This window comes from Martes martes, assembly GCF_963455335.1.
Source record: "Martes martes genome assembly, chromosome: X".
NCBI lineage: Eukaryota > Metazoa > Chordata > Mammalia > Carnivora > Mustelidae > Martes > Martes martes.
This window is the reverse complement of record NC_137897.1, coordinates 26,029,428-26,052,005: the sequence shown is the minus strand read 5'-3', so window position 1 is coordinate 26,052,005 and position 22,578 is coordinate 26,029,428. Positions and strand designations below refer to the sequence as shown.

The 22,578-nt window shown below is 38.0% G+C and overlaps 1 protein-coding gene across 2 annotated transcripts in view; it reads left to right on the top strand.

The window, feature by feature from the left end:
* DMD (dystrophin) overlaps positions 1 to 22,578 on the top strand; it is a 2,068,501-nt gene that overhangs the window by 1,458,327 nt on the left and 587,596 nt on the right. For both annotated transcript variants that reach the window (XM_080795194.1, XM_080795193.1), the window contains exon 52: positions 19,791 to 19,908. In XM_080795194.1, the coding sequence (XP_080651320.1) occupies positions 19,791 to 19,908 (118 nt within the window). The remainder of the gene's footprint in view (positions 1 to 19,790; positions 19,909 to 22,578) is intronic.

Genomic DNA, 22,578 nt, shown 5'->3' with positions numbered 1-22,578 from the left:
AATTTCTTAATTTTGTTTTGCTTGGAATGATCAGAAAGAATATAGCATATGTATGATTCATCTCCTGAGAATTAGAATGGAGGATTAGTATTTCAGGTCTTTCTTAATATTGGCACATCTGTGAATCAGCAATAGATTTCTTTATAGTTTGAAATATAAAATTCTAGACTTAATTAAAATCTCACTGATGTTCACCACCAGATGATTATGTATTTCAATTTTCTTTCATTTTATTTTCAATTATCATTGAGGAACAGTTCACAGGTCTCGTCCCTCTGTTTTGTTTGTGTACATGTTTGTATTTCATCATTTGGGAGAAAAGTCTTCTGCTATTCTGAAGGTCATTTACCTGAGAATGATAGAAAGCCGCCTCAATTCAAATAACTGCATAGTAATTATCTATCAGTGATCACTGTTCGTTAGTTCCGTTTCAGGAGGCGTGGCCTGCCTCCCTACCTCTTACATACTCCCCCCTCCCCTCCCCCAACACAGTATCCCAGAGCCTACCGATTCATTCAAGTCCTTGGGCTAACTTGGCTACCCACTGTGTTCTTGTTGTTTTGTGTATGGTAGTGAAAAGATTTAATTGGATATTGTTGAAAAGACACAGAGGCTAACTCTCAATTTTCATATGTGGCTCTTCCCTCTCCTTCTGCACCGCCTCCTTTCCTTGATGAGAAAATTGCTCTCTCCATGGTAACAATTAAATGTTACAATTTTTTTGTACAATTTTTTTTTACAATTAAAAAAAAAAAGCTTTCCAATTTTTGGTAGTACTTGTTACAGAGAAAAGAAGTGAAAAAGTAGAAGCAGTTTAAAAATGAGAAGGGGGAGGAAGATGGCTGGGAGGAAGGCTTAATGTTGATGAGTGGGTATTGATGGGGGAGAATGAAGCTGAATGAGCAAAACTGAGGGGAAGTTGGTGTCTCTGTATCCAAGAAGGCAGTACCCCTTCCTTTCCTGCAGGCTGTCATTCCTCCAAAGATAAGGACTTTGTTCTGGATTTCTGCCAGGATTCACTCCTGGAAGAGCTGCTTGTCACAAAACAGCAACACCCTGATTTCCTCAGGGAGTCACAGTTCATTAATTTTTTTTTTAATGTAACGCTTTTGTGAGCTGCAGTTTCCACCTCTTAATAGGGACATTCAGAGGGACTTTTGGCGACGGGATGAGGAAAAGGTGACAATACACCTCTCCTGCCTCTGGAGGTCTTTAGTTAAACCAGGTCTGCCCTGGAGAGCTGATTTCTCACTGCTTAATGCCTCCTGTGCTTTCCAGATTGTGGAATTTTGTAACCCTTGACAATGACTTTCACTTAGTACTGAACGAGCCCCCAAAAGTATTCCACATCATGACAGGCAGTTTCATGTGAAATGACAGCAGGACATTTGTGGTAGGCTAACTAATGGCTCCCCAAAGAGAGACATGTCCTGGAACCTTTGAGTATGTTACCTTACATGGTGGAGAGGACTTGCAGAGGGGTGAGGTTAGGGATGTTGACGTGAGGGGTGCCCGGGTGGCTCAGTTGGCTAAAGTTAAGCAACTGCCTTCGGCTCAGGTCATGATCCTGGAGTCCCATGATCAGGCTCCTGCTCAGCGGGAGGTCTGCTTCTTACTCTGACCTTCCCCCCTTTGTGTTCTCCCTCACTCTCCCAAATAAATCAATAAAGTCGTTTTTAAAAAGCCTTAAAAAACATGTTGATGTCTGTACTGTCATTTGCACTATGGAGTATTATGCCTCCATCAGAAAGGATGAATACCCAACTTTTGTATCAACATGGACGGGACTGGAGGAGATTATGCTGAGTGAAATAAGTCAAGCAGAGAGAGTCAATTATCATATGGTTTCACTTATTTGTGGAGCATAAGGAATAACACGGAGGACATGGGGAGGTGAAGAGGAGAAGGGAGTTGGGGGAAATTGGAGGGGGAGATGAACCATGAGAGACTATGGACTCTGAAAAACAATCTGAAGGTTTTCAAGGGGCAGAGGGTGGGAAGTTATGTGAGCCTAGTGGTGGGTATTATGGAGGGCACATATTGCATAGAGCATTGGGTGTGGTACATAAACAATGAATTCTGGTACATTGAAAAAAATTTAAAAACTAAAAATTAAAAAAAAACATGTTGATAGGGCAGGGGGCCTTGATGAATTATTTTGGGGTGCCCATTGTAATCACAAGTGTCCTTAGAAGAGAAGAGGCAATGTAATCCTGCAAGAAGGCAAGGGGAGGAATGAGAAGATGCTAACCTGCTGACTTTGAAGATGGGCAACCGGCCCAAGAGCCAAGGATGGTAGGTAAGCTCTAGAAGCTGGGAAAGGCAAGGAAACCAGATCTCTCTTAGAGACTCCAGAAGGAACAAAAGCTCCTGACAAGTGCTGACACTTTAAATTTTTTAATTTAATTTTTAAATTAAATTGCTGACACCTTAATTTTTGCTTCTAAGACCTATTTTCAGATTTCTGACCTCCAGAACTATAAAATAATAAATACAGATTATTTTAAGCCACTAAATTAGTGATAATTTGTGACAACAGCCATAGGAAACTAGTATAGCTGTGAAAATTTAATAATAACCGATTTTATATAATTTTAATGTAGGCTTTCTTACTGGGATTTATTTTTTTTATTATAAGAAATTACATAAGGTATAGAGAAAATGTCTTGATCCCTCCATTTTAACCATAGAAATATATATTTCCAGTATTACAAAAAGACAAATTTGAAACAATTGTGTGGACTAACAACAGTGAAGATAAAAGTAGAGAAAGTGTCCCTTTGGAAATGATGTTGGGAAAAAAAATAAATGGTAACAAACCAGTTATGTATTTTCCCTCCTGTTTTTTGTTTTTTTTCTTTTCCCATGATTTGTTTAACCCCTTGCACTCAGTTTTAGATACTGTTTTCCCATGATTTGTTTAACCCCTTGCACTCAGTTTTAGATACTGTAGATAGTCTTGGACAGCAATGAAGCCTTGATGGGTTTAGTGGCATGAGAAACGTCACAAGGGCAAGAAGGTGAAGAATATGTTTGAGAAGAAAAAGCAGAATAGCCCGTACGGTGGTCTGTGGCAAGCAGACAGGGATGGGCTTAGGAGTCAAATGGTTTTCTCCTTGGAAGTGGCTGGCAGCCTTTGGGGAAGTTGCTCATGTGTAATAATGGATATCTAGCATCCAACTAGGTAGCATTGTTGTCAGGATTAAATCATGTTTGTGAAACATTGAGCCCAACTTCTGCTGCATTGTAGCTGCCCAAGAAGTTCTGGCTGCGATGTACCGGAAAAGGAAGATCTGAGGCATTTTGCTCCACCTCCACCTCCACCGTCTTAGTTCCGTGACCTTGAGTAAATTATGTAACCTCTCTCTGCCTCATTTTTCTTGTCTATAAAAGATGGTAAGAGTACCTGGCTCAGATGGCCGGCCTCCATTAATAAAGGCAAGATGTTTAGGGCGATATCTGGCACACAGGAAACTCACAACACTAGTTGTTATCATGTTGTAATTGTTATGCTGTAGCAGTTTGTACTTGACCTTAGCCACAAGGCTGAGAAGCGATGCTGCGGGAGCTTGAATTGTAAAATGGTGCACTTTTAGAGGAATGGGGCGATGGGTTTTGGTACTTATTGCGGGTGAGTACTGTATTTGAGTGGATCAGGCTTGGGGCAGATAATTACTATTAAAAGATTACAAGATGGGTATTTACTAAACCAAACTGTTTAATCAATTGCATCCCTCACATTCCCTTTCTTTCTTCCTTTTTTAACCTTCCATTTTGGGCTGCCCATTGTACAGATATTTAATACTCAGTCTTCTCTTCAGTAACACATGTGGTATGAGTTACTCTGGTCACTGCTGGTGTATAATGTCATCCCGTTCATGAACCAACAGCTCAGAATTAGCTTTCACATTAGCTTACCTGGCTTTTTGAAGTTTTAATTGAAGTATTGACCTCATTACCACCCTTCTGGCCACTACCTTAGAGAAAACTTCCGCTAAAAGTAAGGCAGGTCATTAATAGAAGAAAGAGAGAGAGAATTGAGATTGAAGTATTAGAAATTAGAACCAACTGACAGTACTGTTTTATGTATTATTACCACTTTTTGTCTCACCTGGTCTCACACCACCAAAATGTCTGAGGCAGCAAAGGGTGAGCAATTTTGCTCACATCGTGTAAACAAAACAGGAAAGCAAATAGAGAAATCTTACTGTATCCTTTCTCCAGAGATTGCTGTTCTTTTTAAATTACTTAAAATTTATTGAAATGGGTGTTAATAATAAGCGCCCTTCCCAATAAAACAGGGAATTAAACTTAACTCTTCCCTACAATGTAAACAGCTTGATTAGGTATGCGGCATTACAAAATCCATTTAAAAACTGATTATACTTGCCCTTGGAGCACATCTAGAGCTCACAGTTAAGAAGCTGTACACATTTTCCTATCAAACAGAACATAAAGTTTCCATATTCCTCAGAATCGGCTTCGTCTGAGCCATGTGTTTGCTTGGAACTGTGCCCCATAAAGCAACCCCTCCACATCCCCCCTGCCCCCCGAAGCTAGGCTTTTTTCATGCCGCAGAGCAAGTGTGTGATTTACTGGCATAGTGTGCTAATGTAGACCCATTTTTATAGGATAAGAACTAGTACAGTCCAGGGAATTGAAAAGTATATCTGAGGTTCTCCCTCTAGAATATGTCCCCTCCTTTAAAAGCTGTCACACTGCAAGTTCCAATTGAGTTAAAGGCTGTTGTGCTCCTACAGGGAAATATATTCTATTGTAATTTTTATGTGCCCCAATAACAGTCTGTTCTTTGTTTACTGAAGAGAGCTTTTATGTCATAAAATGGTATTTTTTTGACAGAGAAGCAGAATCATTGTTTTATTACAGAAATTTTCCTCTTACAACAGCAAAAATAAATAGATCATCTCTTAAGCTTCTGATCAATGTCTAACACCTCCTACCCCCCAGCAACACCTCCCTGCCAGTGGATTAACACTCCGTGAGAGCAGCTCTGTTCACCTACCAAGAAATGATCTTCACAAATGATTTACAGCTAAACCAGGGCTTAAACACATAGTACCCAATCAAAGGCAGATTTTTTTTTTATCTTTTCCCCAGTCATATAATTTCTGAGAAGAAACAGATTAATGTCAGTCTCTGAGAATATGCAAAGTATGTTGTCCCTGTTGAAGCATGAGGCCCAATAGCCAAGCTTTTTTTTCTTCATATGTATGTCTAAATGGCACACAGTGTACTGTTTTAATGCAAAGGTAGGGTAGAGAGTTGTGCCTACCTTGCTCCTCCTTTGGTACATTGCCTCTTGTGCTCCCTCCCGCTCTCCCTCATCTTACACTTACTTGTAAAGCTTCAAGAGGTTTTCATACCGTGAAGATATCATTTTTTAGCACAAGCTTAGAATGGTTCACTCTCTGTCTGTTATCTTGGCTTTGTAGCACTCAGAACTTGGTGACATCAGAAGGTCAAGACCCGATCAGTTAAATACATTCTACATAACATATTCCTCAACTGCTGCTTTTACAAAGAGACCAGGACTAACTGTAGTTGACTAATTTCTACCTAAGGTATTTGAATGCTGATAAATAGATTTATTACTTTCATCTCCCCCAGTTTGATTGATATAAATGTAATTACCCTCATTTTACAGATGAATAAACTGAGCCTGATTCTCTCCCTATAAAGGCAACATGAATCAAACAGCTGTGCCAATTATTTTGATAATTCATGTCTTCACATGCGCCACTCAAAGATAGAAAAAGAGCATTTGGGGGCTTGAATGACACCAGTTGACCACATGCATGGGTTTTAATTGCCTCTGGATAATTGCTCATTCCCCCGCTTGACTTGCATGTACAGGTAGCGTCACAGAACAGTAATATCTCTTACTTTGCCTCAGTTTATTGGTGGCTGCCACTGGCAATAAAAACCAAGGTTCTTGTCTCGGCTAAATAAGTGATATCTTGAAAATGTTTTGAAAAACAAAAAGGCTGAAAGCATTCTTAGCATAACCTTTTATTTGCTTTGAGCTTTTATTTTTGAAGGGATTAGTATAATACTTGTTAAATAACAGGCCTCTTTCCTAGAACCTAGAGAATTACCTGAAGACTCAGTTCCCAAAGAAAATATCATAGATCTAATGCAATGATAGATATAGAAGAACATTGCAACATTATGGTCACAAAATGTGACATCATAATAGTATATTGATTATTCTTACTACCACTGATAATAATCTTTGAAGTTATATTTTGGAGGGATCCCAATTCTCTCTCCTACTTTGACATTCTCTTTATTCTTCAGAGCAGAAATCTAAGAATTTAGCATTCTGAATGTTTACTTTTTTCTAAACTGAAACTGCAGTCACTCTCTTCTGCTATCTAATTTAATATAATGTTACAAATGGAATAAGAAAATCTGCTTAATAATTCTCTGGGACACTGTTTTACCAGCAGTGGGGTTGAATTTATTTTGCTTATATGCAGTGGAGTTAATATTTTGTCCTGAAATAAAAGGGTGTGTGAGGTTAAGTTAGAAATGGTTTGCAGCTGGTGCAGCTACTCTGGAAGACAGTGTGGAGTTTCCTCAAAAAAACTGAAACTAGAACTACCTTATGACCTAGCAATTGTCCTACTGGGTATTTGTCCAAAAGATACAAATGTAGTGATCCAAAGGGGCACGTGCACCTGAACGTTCATAGCAGCAATGTCCACAATAGCCAGGCTATGGAAAGAGCCCAGATGTCCATTGACAAATGAATGGATAAAGAAGATGTGGTATATGTGTACAAGGGAATATTATGCAGCCATCGGAAAAATGAAATCTTGCCATTTATAATGATGTGCATGGAACTAGAGGGTATTATGCTAAGCGAAATAAGTCAGTCAGAGAAAGACAATTATCATCTGATCTCACTGATAAGAGGAATTTGAGAAACGTGACAGAGGATCCTAGGGGAAGGGAGGGAAAAATGAAACAAGACGAAACCAGAGAGGGAGAAAAACCATAACAGACTCTTAATCTCAGGAAACAAACTGAGGGTTGCTGGGGGTAGGTGGGGAAGGATGGGATGGTTGGGTGATGGACACTGGGGAGGGTATGTGCTGAGGTGAGCACTATGAATTGTGTAAAACTGATGAATCCCAGACCTGTACCCCTGAAACAAATAATATATTTTATGTTAATTTAAAAAAAGATGCTTAAACATGTGAAGAAAAAAATATGACCCACAATCAAGTGGGAAAAGAGCCATGGAGAAAGACCATGAGATGAGTCATGTGTTGGTATTATCAGGCAAGGATTTTAAAGAAGCTTTTATGAATATAGTCAAGGACTTAAATGGGAAGGTAGTCATAATGAGTAAACTGATGAGAGAACTTCCACAGAGTTCACCTGAATTTAAACCATCCTTTGAAAACATTGATGTAAATTTAAAAATGGTTTGGTGTGGGGAAAAAAAAAAAAGAAATGGTTTGCAGGGGCACCTGGGTGGCTCAGTCAATTAATCCTCTGACTCTTGTTCTCAGCTCAGGTCTTAATCTTAGGGTCATGAGCTCAAGGCCTGCATCAGGCTCCACACTGTGGGCCCACTTAAAAAAAATGGTTTACATGTTTTCATGACTGGAAATTTAAACAGAGGGGCTGGAAGAGGGTTTTCTTGGATTGTTGCAAGTGTAGTTTTCCAGTCCTCTCTTCGAAAGAACTTTGGATGCAGTGGTGCAAGGTTAATATTTCTAAAAATGCCACATTTACTGTGGCTCTCCTCTGTTCTCAAGATTCCATTGCTTCCCACTGCCTTCAACATCACATTCTTACTCATTCATCTGGTAGTCTGAGCTCCTGCCTCCCTTCCCAGCTTGATCACAGCCATCATAGTTTTGCACACTACACACACACTCTTCTTCCAAGCACTCTAGTGTGTTGGTGCCTCCATATATTGGTGCAAGCTCGGTCCTTGCCCTGGAATTGCCCCTCCCATCATTAGGTCCTTATCAGTCCTGTTCATCCCCCAAATGATAGTTCAGGTTCCTGATCTTCTAAGGCACTTTCCCTGAGTGTGCTCATATGAGAATTGTATCCTTCAGAATCCTGTCAGCATAGAGTCTGTAGAGAGTAACGTTTGTCATTTACATGCCGTGTTCTCTTATTGGCTAACTGCATGTGTGGATACAAATGGACAGGCCTGAAGATTGTCTCCCCAACAGCATTGTGAGTCCATTGCAAGTTCCTTGAATTCATTGAGGATGCTCTTTTTTGCCATCCTCTATTACGTGCAAAGCACATTTCCTACTGTAATGTATTGTGCGTAGAATCCTACCAATAAATATTTCCTGCCCATTTGATTGATTGGTGCTCCACTTACCTGTTAACACTGGCCTTCGTTATCTGCATTTCTGTGGCTTTGGACAACATCTTTAGGATGCAAAATCAGGATGTTCTGCACGAGACAAAATATTACAAACGATGCCCTCAGATAATTCTGTTTCACTTTTCATGTCATGTCATTTATCTTCCATTTTATTAATTTGGTTCACTTATAATTCAGTTTGCTGTATAGGGCACTCTGATTAGATAAAAGACAATTTATCTTGACCAACTGAAGTTAGAATGCCTCCAAAATGGTGTTATTCGAGGTAGAACAAGAAAAGAATAATGGAAAGTTGGAGCAGAAAAAAAATCCCGAAACATGGATACTGTAAAATGATTTCACTTTTCCCTTTCCTCTAAAATATATGGAGTGAGAAAAAAAAAAACATGTCACTTATTTCATCGGGTCATAACATCAAAAGTGAATGTGATGTACATGACAGAAACTGGTCTTAAAACTGCCCCAATTATCCTTTGTCAACATGTGAAATTTACAGAACAATAGGGTTTCAAGCAATGCGAACAGTGTAGAATAACAGATCTGATGTTGAACAGCTAAAAATATCAGCGCCCTTTCTGTCAGCTTAGAAATGTATTTGCAGGGACGCCTGGGTGGCTCAGCTGGTTAAGCAGCTGCCTTCGGCTCAGGTCATGATCCCAGCGTCCTGGGATCGAGTCCCACATCGGGCTCCTTGCTCGGCGGGGAGCCTGCTTCTCCCTCTGCCTCTGCCTGCCACTCTGTCTGCCTGTGCTCGCTCTCTCTAACAAATAAATAAATTAAAAAAAAAAAAATAATAATAAAAAAAAAAAAAAAAGAAATGTATTTGCAAATCGTTATCAACAAATTGTAGCCTAAAATCCTTCTTCCTTCTTGACTTTGAAATTATATTTCGAGATCCCCAAATTAGACCACATTATTTACTTATTGGCTCGTGTCACTGAAAGGAGTTTCCATTTTTGCATATTAAGGGGTTTATGAAGTGACAAAATAAATCATTCCTTTAAGTTTTCTGTGGCCGAATGACTTGGAAATGATCATCATAATCTCTTTTTCAAACACAGGAAAGAATTTATTTTTAAAATAACATACTAATAGTGGGATGCCTGGGTGGCTCAGTTAGTTAAGCTTCTAAGTCTTGATTTCAGCTCAGGTCATGATCTCATGAGATCAAGCCCCCAGTCAGGCCCTGTGTTCAGTGGGGAGTCTGCTTGAGATTCTCTCTCTAACTGCTTGTGTAAGAACGAACTCTCTCTCTCTCTCTCTCTCTCTCTCTCAAATAAACAAATAATCTTTAAAAAAAATAACATACTGTTAGTAGAACAGGTTTATAGTACACCATTACAAGAAAGGCTTCAAATGTGGGAAACTTAAGATAAATTTCTTATACCCCCCCATAATGCCAACAAGTAAGAAAGACATTATATGAGAAGTAGAGAAATAAATTCCACAGACTGTCCTATGGGTGTTTGAATCTGATAATAATTTATTAAGTAGCTATCATATTTTTCCTATTTAAAGTTAGTCAAGTGATCACTAATTTTTGTAATATTAATAAACACTGTTTGAAACAGGGAGGTGTGTTCTAGTAATTTCCACATCCTTCCAGTTAGAATTCTCTTTCTTGTATCACTGTTTCCTCTTACTGTGTCCAATCATTTTGTCAGTCAGCACTTTCACTCGTGGTTATCTGTGTACCATATTTCCAGGAAAGACCAAGAACTGAGGAAGGTGTCCCAGTCAGAAAGAATAAGGTACACAAAGGCATGGAGTGACACAAGTCTTGGCTCCCATAGCTTCAGTTTTTCTAGTCTTATTGTTACCCAGTTCTTCGTCATAAAATCCAATACCTCAGATGGATTTTTAAAAACCTAACTGTAAAATAAGATAAATTGTCTTTTCCATAATCAGAGTTCCCCATACAGCAAATTTAATGCTAAGTAAACCAAATGTATAAAATGAAGGGTAAATGACAGGATGTGAGTAGTGAAATGTAACTCTGAGGGCTTCCATTCTGCCTGTCTAAACTTATCTCCTGTGTTTTCCAGTGAAATTGTAGGCACCAGCCAGCCCAGTTGAAGCTTCATTTTATTGCAGTGTCTTTTCTCATGCTTTTCTTTGCCTTATAATGCCCTCCCTGTGACCTAGCCAAATCTTCCAAAGTTTAACTACAGCCCCATGCCTTCTATGAAGTCTTTCCAGAGAATTCCCGTATGTGGTAATTCCCCAAACTGATTTCTTCTAATGGTTGTTCCTGTCTTCAGCATTTACTTTGGTACTTTTGCTGGACTCTTTCTCAGATATACTACTGTTGAACTTCCTTTTGTCTCCTGGGAGGCTGAATAATATGAGCAGCAACAGTGAACTTGGTATTACCTGTTGACTACGTCCTTCTAGTAGGAGGCACTCGTAGAGCCGAGGGAAAGAGGAGTGTGAGCCAGGTGATGGTTAGGTCCCTTTACAGACATAACTCCTGTCAAGAGGTCCTCTCCCTGCAGCTACTTCTCAGATTCTATTAACTGCACCCTCCACTTGGTTCTTCTGGCCTTGAAGAAAGTTTCCCCTTCCCACTTTGAATGGGTCATTGGTTTATTGCAGGTACCCTGACTGATTCAGTACTTAGGTAATTAGATAAATAGTTAATATCCCCTTTTGTATTCCCATATCATGTTTCTGTTCCATTTAATTTCATCTGTGTGATAATTATGTCATACTATGTTATGCTGTACTATACTTTATTATACCACAGCATACGTACTTTGTAACCATATAGTACTATACCCTCTCTATTAAGTGTGTGGGCACTGGGGCCAAATATCCTGTGTCAGAAGTTCTGACACTTACCAGTCTGTGATCCTGGGCAAATTGTTTAACTTCTTTTCTTTCATTTTCCTTCTCTGTAAAATGGAGACAATACTACCTATCTCATAGAGTATTATGATGATTAAACTGATTAATTTTTTATTGAAAACTTTTACAGTTCTTATGCAACAGGAAGTATTCCAAGCATTTTACAAACATGAACCCCATTAATTCTCATAACAAGGTTAAGAGGTGGATATTCTTATGATCTTCATTTTACAGTGGTAGAAATGAAGAGAATGGTTAAGTAACTTGCCAAAAATAATAAACCAAGTAAATGGCAGCCAGAATTCAGACCCAGGCAGCCTGACTCCAGAGTCCATTCTTGTGGACTATGATAGACCATTTCTGGTATATAGTAAGTGCCTAATAAGCAATTATTACTGTCATTATGAGTATTATTTCCCACTGTATTAGTTCTTTATGAGTCTGTATTTTCTGCTATATGACAAGTTCCTTAAAGAAAGAGGCCAAGGTTTATTTGTGCATGTCTGTAAGCCAAGTGTTTGGCCTTAGTTGCAGGTGAGTAACTGTTCGTGGAATTAATTATTAGTAGTTTCTCATGTATTTTTCAACGCCACCCTACCCTTGGGAACAATTAATACTTAGCTAAAACTACAGATGGAATTTGAGATCCCCACAGCCATTTTTTGTTGCCTGAATCACAGCTTCCCCTTTTCATCCCAAATTCTTAGAAGATTCACCCCTTTGTCTGGAGGTTCCTTGCTTTACTTCTTTCCAGTCACAATGACTTTGCTTCTCCAGTAGCCATTGGTACTGATAGGGTCCTGTCTTAAACGACTGCATTCTGTTCTGTTCTGCTTTCCTGAGCAGAAGAGATTTTCCCCTAAAACATGTATCTTTTAGCTTCGTGATTGCTGCAAAAGAAATTTCGAGTAAGTTCTTATGAACTAAACAAAAGGCATTTGATGGACATGATATAATTTGTGTTCAGATGCATTTTTCCCATCACCAATTGACTAGTGCTTCAAACAAGATACACAATTTTTATTCTCTGTTCACATCAGGGTGGAGGTCAGGATTTGCTACATAATTTGTGGGGTATAGTGAGACTTGAAAATGCAGGGCCACATGTACACAAAAATGATAAAGAATTTCAAGATGGTGACAGAACCACAGAAAACAAAGCACAGAGCCCTTCTCTGTGCAGAGCCCAGTACAACTATACAAGCTGTGCCTGAAGGAGGTCTCTGTCTATCCAATGGAATATTTTTTTTCTTAGCTTTTCTATCTTCCCAAGCCTAAAAACTTGCCAAAAAGTTCTTTTTTCAATGTCTTGCAGGAAGCCTAATAGTTGTTATGTATAAACAATTTTTGATGGCTTGCTTTGACATCCTAGTATTCTTGAGCCACACATGTAGAGTGGCTCACCATTACCATGTAACACACCTAAATTATCTTTTTTCTCCTCCAATTTAATTCTAGGCTCATTGAAAATAATGGCCATAACCTTTTTTTTTTAAGTAGTGATGGTTGTTTAATAGAGGTACTTTTAAAATACTAATTTACTTGAATCTTAGGAAGGATATTAATAATATCCAGAAGTTGTGAGTTATACATCCAGGAGGTAATATCATGGAATCTCCATGTTATGTAGATCTGAAGTGTTGATGAGAGGTTGAGGGTCAAAAAAAGGGCAGAAGTGGGTATATTCACCGGGGCTTGAAATTAAGTATCCCAAGACAGGATTAAACAAGAAATGATTTTATTTGAGGAAATATTTTTGTGAAAGGAAGTAGAGAGGAAGTCAAGGAAGGTGGGGGAACCGTTGGATCAAAATGCAAGCCTGCCCCCAAGTGAAGGAAAGGGAGAGGACGTTGTGCAGAAGCATCCCAGTGTGCCATAGATCTAAGGAAGATTCAGCAGAGCTGTTGGGGAGTCACTGAGGCCAAGGTAGTCAGAGGAGCCCTGTGTCTCCCAAACAAGGCTCTGCTTTAGTATCATTATCACATTTAGTCATTGGTGGGGAATAGCCTGCAGGAAGCGTGGCTTCTCTTCAGTGGAGTGATGGGTTTCCAAAGGCAGCAGCTTGGGTCCTCAATCACTTAAGTCCCAGTTGTAAAAGACTTGTACGTTGGTTGTCATGGCCTCCACAGTGGTTATTAGGGGCAGTGGCATTTAAAGCCTTGTAAGCATAAAACTACCAGAAGAAAACATGGGCAAAGCTTCTTGACATTAGCCTGGGCTTTGGCTTTTTAGATAATGACACCAAAATCACAGACAACAAAAGCAAAAATACACTAGTGGGAATGCATCAAATTTAAAAAAAAAAAAAAAAAAAGCTTCTGCACACCAAAGGAAAAAAAAATCACCAGAATGAAAGGCAACCTACAAAATGAGAAAATAGTTACAACTGTCTATCTGATAAGGGGCTAAGATCCCAAATATATAAGGACTTCCTGAAACTCAATAGCAAAAAAACCCCAAATAATCAGATTTTAAAATGGGCAGAAAACCTGAATAAACATTTTTCCAAAGAGGACATCCAAGTGGCCAGCAACATCATTAATCATCAGAGAAGTAAAAATCAAAACTACAGTAAGGTATTACCTCACACCTATTGGAATAGCGATTTTCAAAAAAGCAAGAGACTATAAGTGTCAGTGCAGGTGTGGACAGAAAGGAACCCTTGTACACTGTTGGTGGGACTGTAAATTGGTACAGCCAGTGTGGATATCGAATTTCCTCAAAAAATTACAAATAGAGCTATCATATGGCCCAGTAATCCCACTTCTGGATATATATCCAAGGAAAATGAAATCAGGATCTCGAGGCAATTTCTGCACTGCATGTTCACGGCAGCATTATTCACAATAACCAAGATACGGAAACAACTCAAATGTCCATCAACAGATGAATCCATAAAGAAAACATGGTATATGTACATATACAATGGAATATTATTCAGCCTTAAGAAAGAGGGAAATCCTGCTATTTGTGATAACATAGATGAACTTGGAGGGCATTCTACTAATTGAAATAAGCCAGACACAGAAAGACAAATACTGTATGATCTTACTTATATGTAGAATCTAAAAAAAGGTCAAACTCAGAGAAACAGAGTAACATGATGTTTGCCAGGGCTGTGAAGTGAGAGAAACAGGACAGTATTGATCATAGGGTACAAACTTTTAGTTTTAGGATGAATAAGTTCTAGAGATTGAATATACAATATGGTAACTATAGTTAATGAGGTACACTTGAAATTTGCCAAAAGGGTAGATCTTAACTGTTCTTATCACACACAGACACCAAAGTAACTGTGATATGTTGATTCTTTTGCAATGTATACATATAACAAAATATCAAGCTGTATACCTTTATTTAGTAAAGATTTTATTTATTTTAGAGAAAGAGAGAGCATGTGAGTAAGAGGAGTAGAGGGGGAGGGAGGGAGAAAGGATTTCAAGCAGACACCCTGCTGAGCCTGGAGCCTTGACGTGGGACTCAGACACTTAACCTCCTGAGCCCCCCAGGCGCTCCAAGTTGTATACATTTATATACAATTTCTATTCATCAGACTTACCCAAATAAAGCTAAAAAATGTTTTAAAAAGAGGAGTCGTAGAGACAATTTAAAAAATACATTTTGTATAATTTAGACAAAGTCGAGTTGAGGACCATGTAAGTTCCAGTTCATTCTGAAGACCCTCCTTAACCCTGAAATGTGGTTAGCCATCTCTCCTATATGCTTTGATAACTCCCTGTGCTTCCCCTACCATAATACTCACCTCAGCTTATTGTAATTTCTTATTTACTGCCTGTCTTAACTACTAGTTTTTTTTCTCCTTGAGAAGAATAAATTTTCTCCCTTCACTTCTTTATCACCTGTGCCTAGGTCAAGGACTGACAAAAAAATATTTGCAGAAACCCAGATGGGGGGGGGCATTCTACAAAATAACTGGCCTTCAAAACAGTCAACAGTATGAAGTTCAAAGAAAGGAAAACAACTATTTCAGATTAAAAGAGACTAAAGATATATGACAACAAAATTCAATGCATCAGTCGGACCAGTAAATGAAAGGCAATTCGTGAGATAATTGTCATACTGTGAATAAAGAATGTGGATTGGATTTATGGATCTAAAGCCATAGGAAATTTCCTGACTTTGAAATTGGGCTGAGGTTATATAAGAGAATGTCTTTTTCTTAAGAAGTAAACACTAAAATATCAACGGTAAAGGGCACAATAGCTGCAGATGATTCGCCAGTGGTTCAGAAAACAGTATCTATTATATGTACAGATATATATACACAGAGACAATGATAGATTGGGAAGTGATAAATAGAGATGTGGCAAAATGTTAACAGTTGGTGAATTGGGGTGAAGGATACCTGGGAGCTCTTGGACCATTCTCGCAATTTTTCTCTAAGTTTTAAATTATATAAAAATAAAATGTTTTCTCAAAAAGCATTTCTTGAATGCATGGAGGACAAAAGGATAACCACAGTTACAAGGTGTTTACGAAGAATTACCAATGGAGATGCTGATAGAACATTCAGAGAAGTAGTAAAGTTATACCAAGTAGGAAAATATCGAAGTCAGTTTAACATGTAAATGTGAGGGAGTGGAAGACAATGGAGACCACTTTGGATTTGGGCAATCTATTTGGAGACGCAGCTGAATGCAAGAAAAGAAGCCAGAATGAAGGTGCTCAGTGAGGCAGTTGGAAGCTAGACATAGGAATAGCTTCCTCATAGGGAAAACTCCTTTAGTTTCTAGAATAGCTACAATTTAGGGCTTACCTGCCTTAAATGCTTTTTTTTCCTACCCATAAAGTAGTTCAATAAACTGTTCCACCTTGCCCACCTTTGATGTTAATTTTTTAAGGTTGTAAATAAAAGAGTAAAAGGTTTATATTTTTACATTACAGGAAAGCTGAAGTCATGTTTGTGTCCTGAAAATGGCAGCAACTGAAAATCACCGTAGGCTTTAGTTCTACATTTGACTATATGAAGACTGTTGATTTTTGTAAAAAATATTAAAAGTGTAAAGAGTTTGTTGTTAAGGTCTTTTTTTAAACATATAAGTGCTAAATATTCAACTAAACTGTAGAGTTTTCTATGTGAATATTATTTAGGTAGAATTCTGTTTTACCAAATACAATAAAAAAGTGTAATTCTTTCTGAGAGCCTAAAATGACCTACTTAGAGTATGTATAGTTTCATTGTTTAACTCCCTTTTTCATAGAATTGCTATTTATAACCACTTCCTTCAACCCTGGGGGGACTTAGTAGGATTAATGACTTCTGATTCACTTTGTATTTGAAGATTTTTTTTTTCTTCCATCTTTGCTCAGCTAGTGGAATCCATGATGAATTCTCATCTCCACGGGGTAAGCTGTTTTTAGTAAAGCCCAGTAGCTGGCCTATGACCCCTTAGAAATAGCATTGATTCCTTCCTGCTCTCGTGTTTGTTTCTTTTGGAACGATAGATTCCTGTAGACATGCTCAATTATTATGCTTCGGTACTATTAAGCATGTAATGGTTTTAGTTTTGTTCACTTAAGTTATATGTGTAATAAATACCTGGGCTCCTATCAGAAAAACAAATAAGCATAAATAGCATTCTACCTGTTTAGCCTGACAAATATAGACCAACAGCTAGAATGAGGACACTGAACAAAAGAGGACTAGAGGTCATTTGAGGATAAGGATTAGAGTAGAGTGTTCTGGTGAGAGAAACATCTGGTAAGAACACCAGATGGATGGGGGCAAAGAAAACAATTTCATAGATGGGTATTTTGGAGGTGGGTACTTTAATGATTAGATCTAAGGTATTCTCCCATCTGTGGCTGGCTCAATGGAATAGAGGTGAAGGTCATTCTACTGGAAAAGTTTGGAGGTTGTAAAACAAGTTCTCAGGTAAGAGAAATTATAATAGCAAATAGAATATACTCAAAGGAAAACCAAATGAAAAGAAAAAAGTAATCATTGTTTTCACTGCCTGTGTGTGTTCTGTTCACTAGCAAGAAAGTCTTTCAGTCACTGTTTTTGTAATATCTTAATAAAAAATATTTAAATATGCCATATTCAAGTCCTTCCTTTATTTCTGGCAAGAAAGCCAAGGGAGAAAATTCCCATTCTGCTCTACTGAGAAACCACTATTTAATGAGTATATTAGTGTCTGATAAATCCCATAGCAATATATATTATTGTACAGTGTCTTTTTAGAAATGAACCTTTATACGTATTGACCAAAGAGTGGGATAAAGAGTTACGATTTTGTTTTAAAATTCTTTAGAAATGCATAGTTTTATTACAGCTATGAATCTCCTTAGGTTTTTAAGGAGACTGCTTCAAAGGATGTCATTAATAATCTTCTCAGGTGCTTACAAAGCATGTGTCTGTCAGCAGAAATAGAGAATCACCCAACTAGAGAACAGGTTTCACAATACCCTGAGACCTATTTTATTCATTAGAGAGGAAAATGGCTTGTGTTAAGTCTAAATTGACATGCTTGCTAATTTCAGCAGTAAAAGCTGTTCATTGTGGTCAGGTTTAATTTAAATTAAAGTTGATCAGGTTACTTCTACAACCTACTTCTAAAAGAAATTTGTGATCCTAAAAGAAGGAGAAAAGTAAAGCCAACATTGAGAAATATATCCAGAAGAGAGAAGTGAAGAATATCTTCGTTGTTTGAAGGTGGATTAAAATGAAATCAAATGAAAATAAGATAATCTTTGTTACATAAAAATTTCCAAGTATCAAAAAACACAAATTTGCCTTTAAATTACCCAAAGCATACCTAATCCATTCATCCACAGTTGCACCCATAGTGCCTAGAACAGTACTCAGACTTGAGATTTACAAAATGAAAGAATGAGTGGATAAATGAATGAATTTTTGTGCTTTGCTATGTCTGTTATGTAAAGTTCCTGGTTAAATTTGAGGAAATTTTTTGACTTTATCTGAGGGTTCTGGTTAAGACTATTTTTTAAAAAAATCTCTTGAATGTATTAAATATTTAAGAGTCAGGAATTCCAGAATACTTTTTAAGCTTGCTGGGTCACAGATGACCAGAATTTAACATTCTAACCCTGGAAAACATCTTATTTCATAACATCTATTTACTACTATATGATTCCCATTCTGAAATTTGTTCAGTACTCTCCAACTGACTTATGCCACTTACTTCAATAGCTGTCTTTGGCAATTTGTTCCATATTTCAAACACCCTTTTGTGTAAAGAAACCATAAAAGTTAGAAACCTGAAAATTGGATTTTTCTTCTGAGCAATCACAGTTTATAAATGTGGAAAATTGGTTAAAAGTTAGCCCCTCCAATTTTTCAATACAGAGAGGGGAAAATGTTCAAAATAGATGTGTAATGTTTGGATAAGTTCTTGCCATTATTTTAGTATTACCAAAAGCAATTGAGCTGAAATCACAAGGCCTGTCTCCCTACCTGTTCACAAAAGAAACACTGCAAGATCTTCAAAACTTGGCCTTTCTCAACCCAAAAATCTTTAGAAAATCAGCAGTTGTTAAAGAGCTTAGTAGTCAACTAAGTTTCAGGAACATTACCGTCTACCCCATTTCATCCCTTCACATTCACTGGCCTCGTGAGGTAGTGGAAACAGCATAAGATTTAAAACCATAAAGACTTCTAGCTTAGTTACTAGTGTGGTTATTAGTAGAATAAAAACGAGAAAATGTGTGTAGGGGTTATAACTAATAACAAATATTCATTATATTTTCCCAAACTGAAATAAAATGTGTTCCATTTTAGAGTGAAAACAAGGGAGAGATCTTATTTTTCCCAAGCTTCTTTGTAAATATCACTGGGATATGAGCCTTTTAGTGGAGGGAGAATAAGGTGACAGAGACAATAGATGGACACTGGAAGGAAGGATTTCTTAATAATTAACATTGTCACCTATAAATAAATACATAAATAAGTAAATAATTCTTGCCTTTATTCTCTTGGTACTCTTATCCAATGCAGTATTAAATTAAAATCATTTGTAATACAGAGTATAAAGACTAATACTTCCTTTGGGGAAGGACTGACTTGGGTCATCTGCATCACCCTCTCATTTTATAGGTGAGGAATCTGGGGTACAAAGAAGTTAAGTAAGTTACATCTCTTAAATCACTTCCACGCTTTTCCTGGTTCTAAAGTATACACCTGAATTTTGACACCACACAAAATGAGATTACAAGTATAAATAGCTATCTTTTTAAAATACATTGTCATAATTCAAAATTGCATTTCTCACTTGTGGCGCTCGTACACTGGTTTAAGTAAACCCAGGTACTCTAAAACGCCTCCATCTAAGCTCTTAAAAAGTGAAGTAAATCTATAATCAAGATTTTCATTTGAAATATTTTTGGTATCTAAGATTGAAGCACATTTCTTGTTGAATTGTTCTCTATAAAGCCTTACACATTAGAGATTTATATCCATAACATCTTTTTTTATTTCCAAAAGTGCTTTGGTTTTCGAATGGCGCTTTACTTTGTATCACATAAAATGAATGCACAATGCTAGAGAACCTCAGTACTAAGTTGTTTTTTTTCCCTTCAGGCAACGCTGCAGGATTTGGAACAGAGGCGCCCTCAATTGGAAGAACTCATTACCGCTGCCCAGAATTTGAAAAACAAGACCAGCAATCAAGAGGCTAGAACAATCATTACTGATCGAAGTAAGTCTTTTAACAAGCATGTGAAACTTAAGGAGAGATATTTGAAAAGTTTCAATAATGACTTAAGTTGATTTACTTCCACTGAGTTCATAAAAATTGTGAAAAAATTATGGGTGGCTCAGTGGGTTAAGCCTCTGCCTTTGGCTCAGGTCATGGTCTCGGGGTCCTGGGATCGAGCCCCGCATTGGACACTCTGCTCACTAGGGAGCCTGCTTTCCCCTCTCTCTCTGCCTGCCTCTCTGCCTACTTGTGATCTCTCTCTGTCAAATAAATAAATAAAATCTTAAAAAAAAAATTTTAATTACATAAATCATTGTAAATTATAACTCTTATACTAAAATTTTTCAGTCCATAGTGTTATCTTTCCATAACTGAATGTAATTCCATGAAGGAGAAGAAAGAAATTTTTCATCAATCTAGGCTTTGTAGATGCAAAGCATGGAGCGGCAGGCATGGTGAGCATGGTGTGGCAGAACATTTGCTCCTCCCTTGTCTTCTTTCTGGGCTAGCATCCATGGAGATGTCAGTCTCTCCCTCATATTCTTGGTTGTGGGTCCAAGCAGGCAGTTGCTTCCTGGGCCATCTTTCATTCCCTTCTGCAGTGACACTTTCATATCTGGACTTCCCTCTGCTACTGTGAGGCCCTCATTATGTAACAGCAGAAATCAGTGTCCCATTCCTCTTGCCATACTAGACTGGGTGGGAATCTTGGGAGTCTCTTTAAGGCCCCTCTGCCTAGACATTGCATCTACTCTTTTCTTCTTTACACAGAGTGATTCAGAGGACCTGTGCATAGTGTCGGGGAAAGGAATAGAGGAAGCAGAAGGGGAAGCTACTCTCCTCTTTCCCTCAGAGGTTCTCCTCAGGAATGAGGCCCGGCTCACCTCTGCTCTCTGACTCTCATGCATCTCCCCAGGGTTCCTCCCTTCCCTCTCCCTACCTCCCCTTCAGGGACACACATCAAGACTAATTTTTTTAATGCCCCCTGTCATGCCTTTTTTTATGTCCCCTGTGGGAGTAGGGAATTTTTTTCTAATAGGGAGTAGGGATGAAAGATCATTTCATCATCTTTTTTTTTTCCCTTCCAAATCTTTTGTCTTTTTTTAGGCCTAGGCTTTTGAACCTCAAAAACCAAGAATCTATGTTTTCGTAATTTACATTCTCTTGCATTAGCACCAGCCTCAGGAAGTGGAAGCAGAATGTTTTGCAGCTAGTACGTTGAAGGGAGCAGAATAAGTAACCAGTATAAAGAGTTAATATATGAAAAATATTATTGGTCATATTTGTATGTGTTAGGTAAATAGTGATAATAGCTGTAATTCATTGAGTTCCTCTTCGGTAGCAGATAATAGGTGTTGTGTTTTGGGTGTGGGCATGTGTACAAAATCTTTATAATATCAGCTAAATTTCATAATCCCTCATTTTATAGATGAGGAAACAGATTCTGAGAATGGTTAATCAAATTGCTCAAATTTGGGGCACCTGGGTGGCTCAGTGGGTTAAGCCTCTGCCTTCGGCTCAGGTCATGATCCCAGGGTCCTGGGATCGAGCCCCGCATCAGGCTCTCTGCTCAGTAGGGAGCCTGCTTCCCTTCCTCTCTGTCTGCCTGCCTCTCTGCCTACTTGTGATCTCTGTCTGTCAAATAAATAAATAAAATCTTTAAAAAAAAAAATGCTCAAATTTACAAAACAAGCAAAGACCAGAACTTGCAATTTACAAATATTTCTTTCTGTATTGAAAGTGTGTGTTCCTTCTAGAATGTTTACCATGTCCCATCCTGTTTTATTGTTTTTCTTAATGACCTTAATCACTAGGACTAGGATTAAATAGTTTTTTGGTCTGCAAATTATGTATGTTTGGGATAAGGAAGATGTGGTCCATATACACTATGGAGTATTATGCCTCCATCAGAAAGGACGAATACCCAACTTTTGTAGCAACATGGACAGGACTGGAAGAGATTATGCTGAGTGAAATAAGTCAAACAGAGAAAGTCAAGTATCATATGGTTTCACTTATTGGTGGAGCATAACAAATAATATAGAGGACAAGGGTAGATGGAGAGGAGAAGGGAGTTGAGGGAAATTGGAAGGGGAGGTGAACCATGAGAGACTATGGACTCTGAAAAACAACCTGAGGGTTTTGAAGGGGCGGGGTGGGAGGGTGGGGGAACCAGGTGGTGGGTATTAGGGAGGGCACAGATTGCATGGAGCACTGGGTGTGGTGAAAAAACAATGAATACTGTTACGCTGAAAATAAATAAAAAATTAAAAAAAAATAAATTAAAAAAAAATAAATCACTTCTTAAAGACATTCCTCTTTCAGTTTTCCTGATTGTTAATTAAAATAGACTTTTCTTGATTTTGAAATTTTAACTCTTTATTGTTGCTCAAACAATGTATTTGAATATGTGCTAACATATCAGTTGGGTAGTGCTAGCCACTATATGTCAGATCCCAAGTCTTGGTGGCTTACCATAGTATAAGTTTACTTCTTTTCTGGTGCAGTCCAAAACAAGCAGCTGTCTATGAAGTCATTCAGGGACCTAAGCCCCTTCCATCTTTTATGTCTGGATCATCTGAGTCCTATGCATCTAATGGGCAAATGAGGAATAAACATTGTTCTTTAGAACTTATCATGAGACAGGCCTGGAAGTGGTTCGTAGTCTGT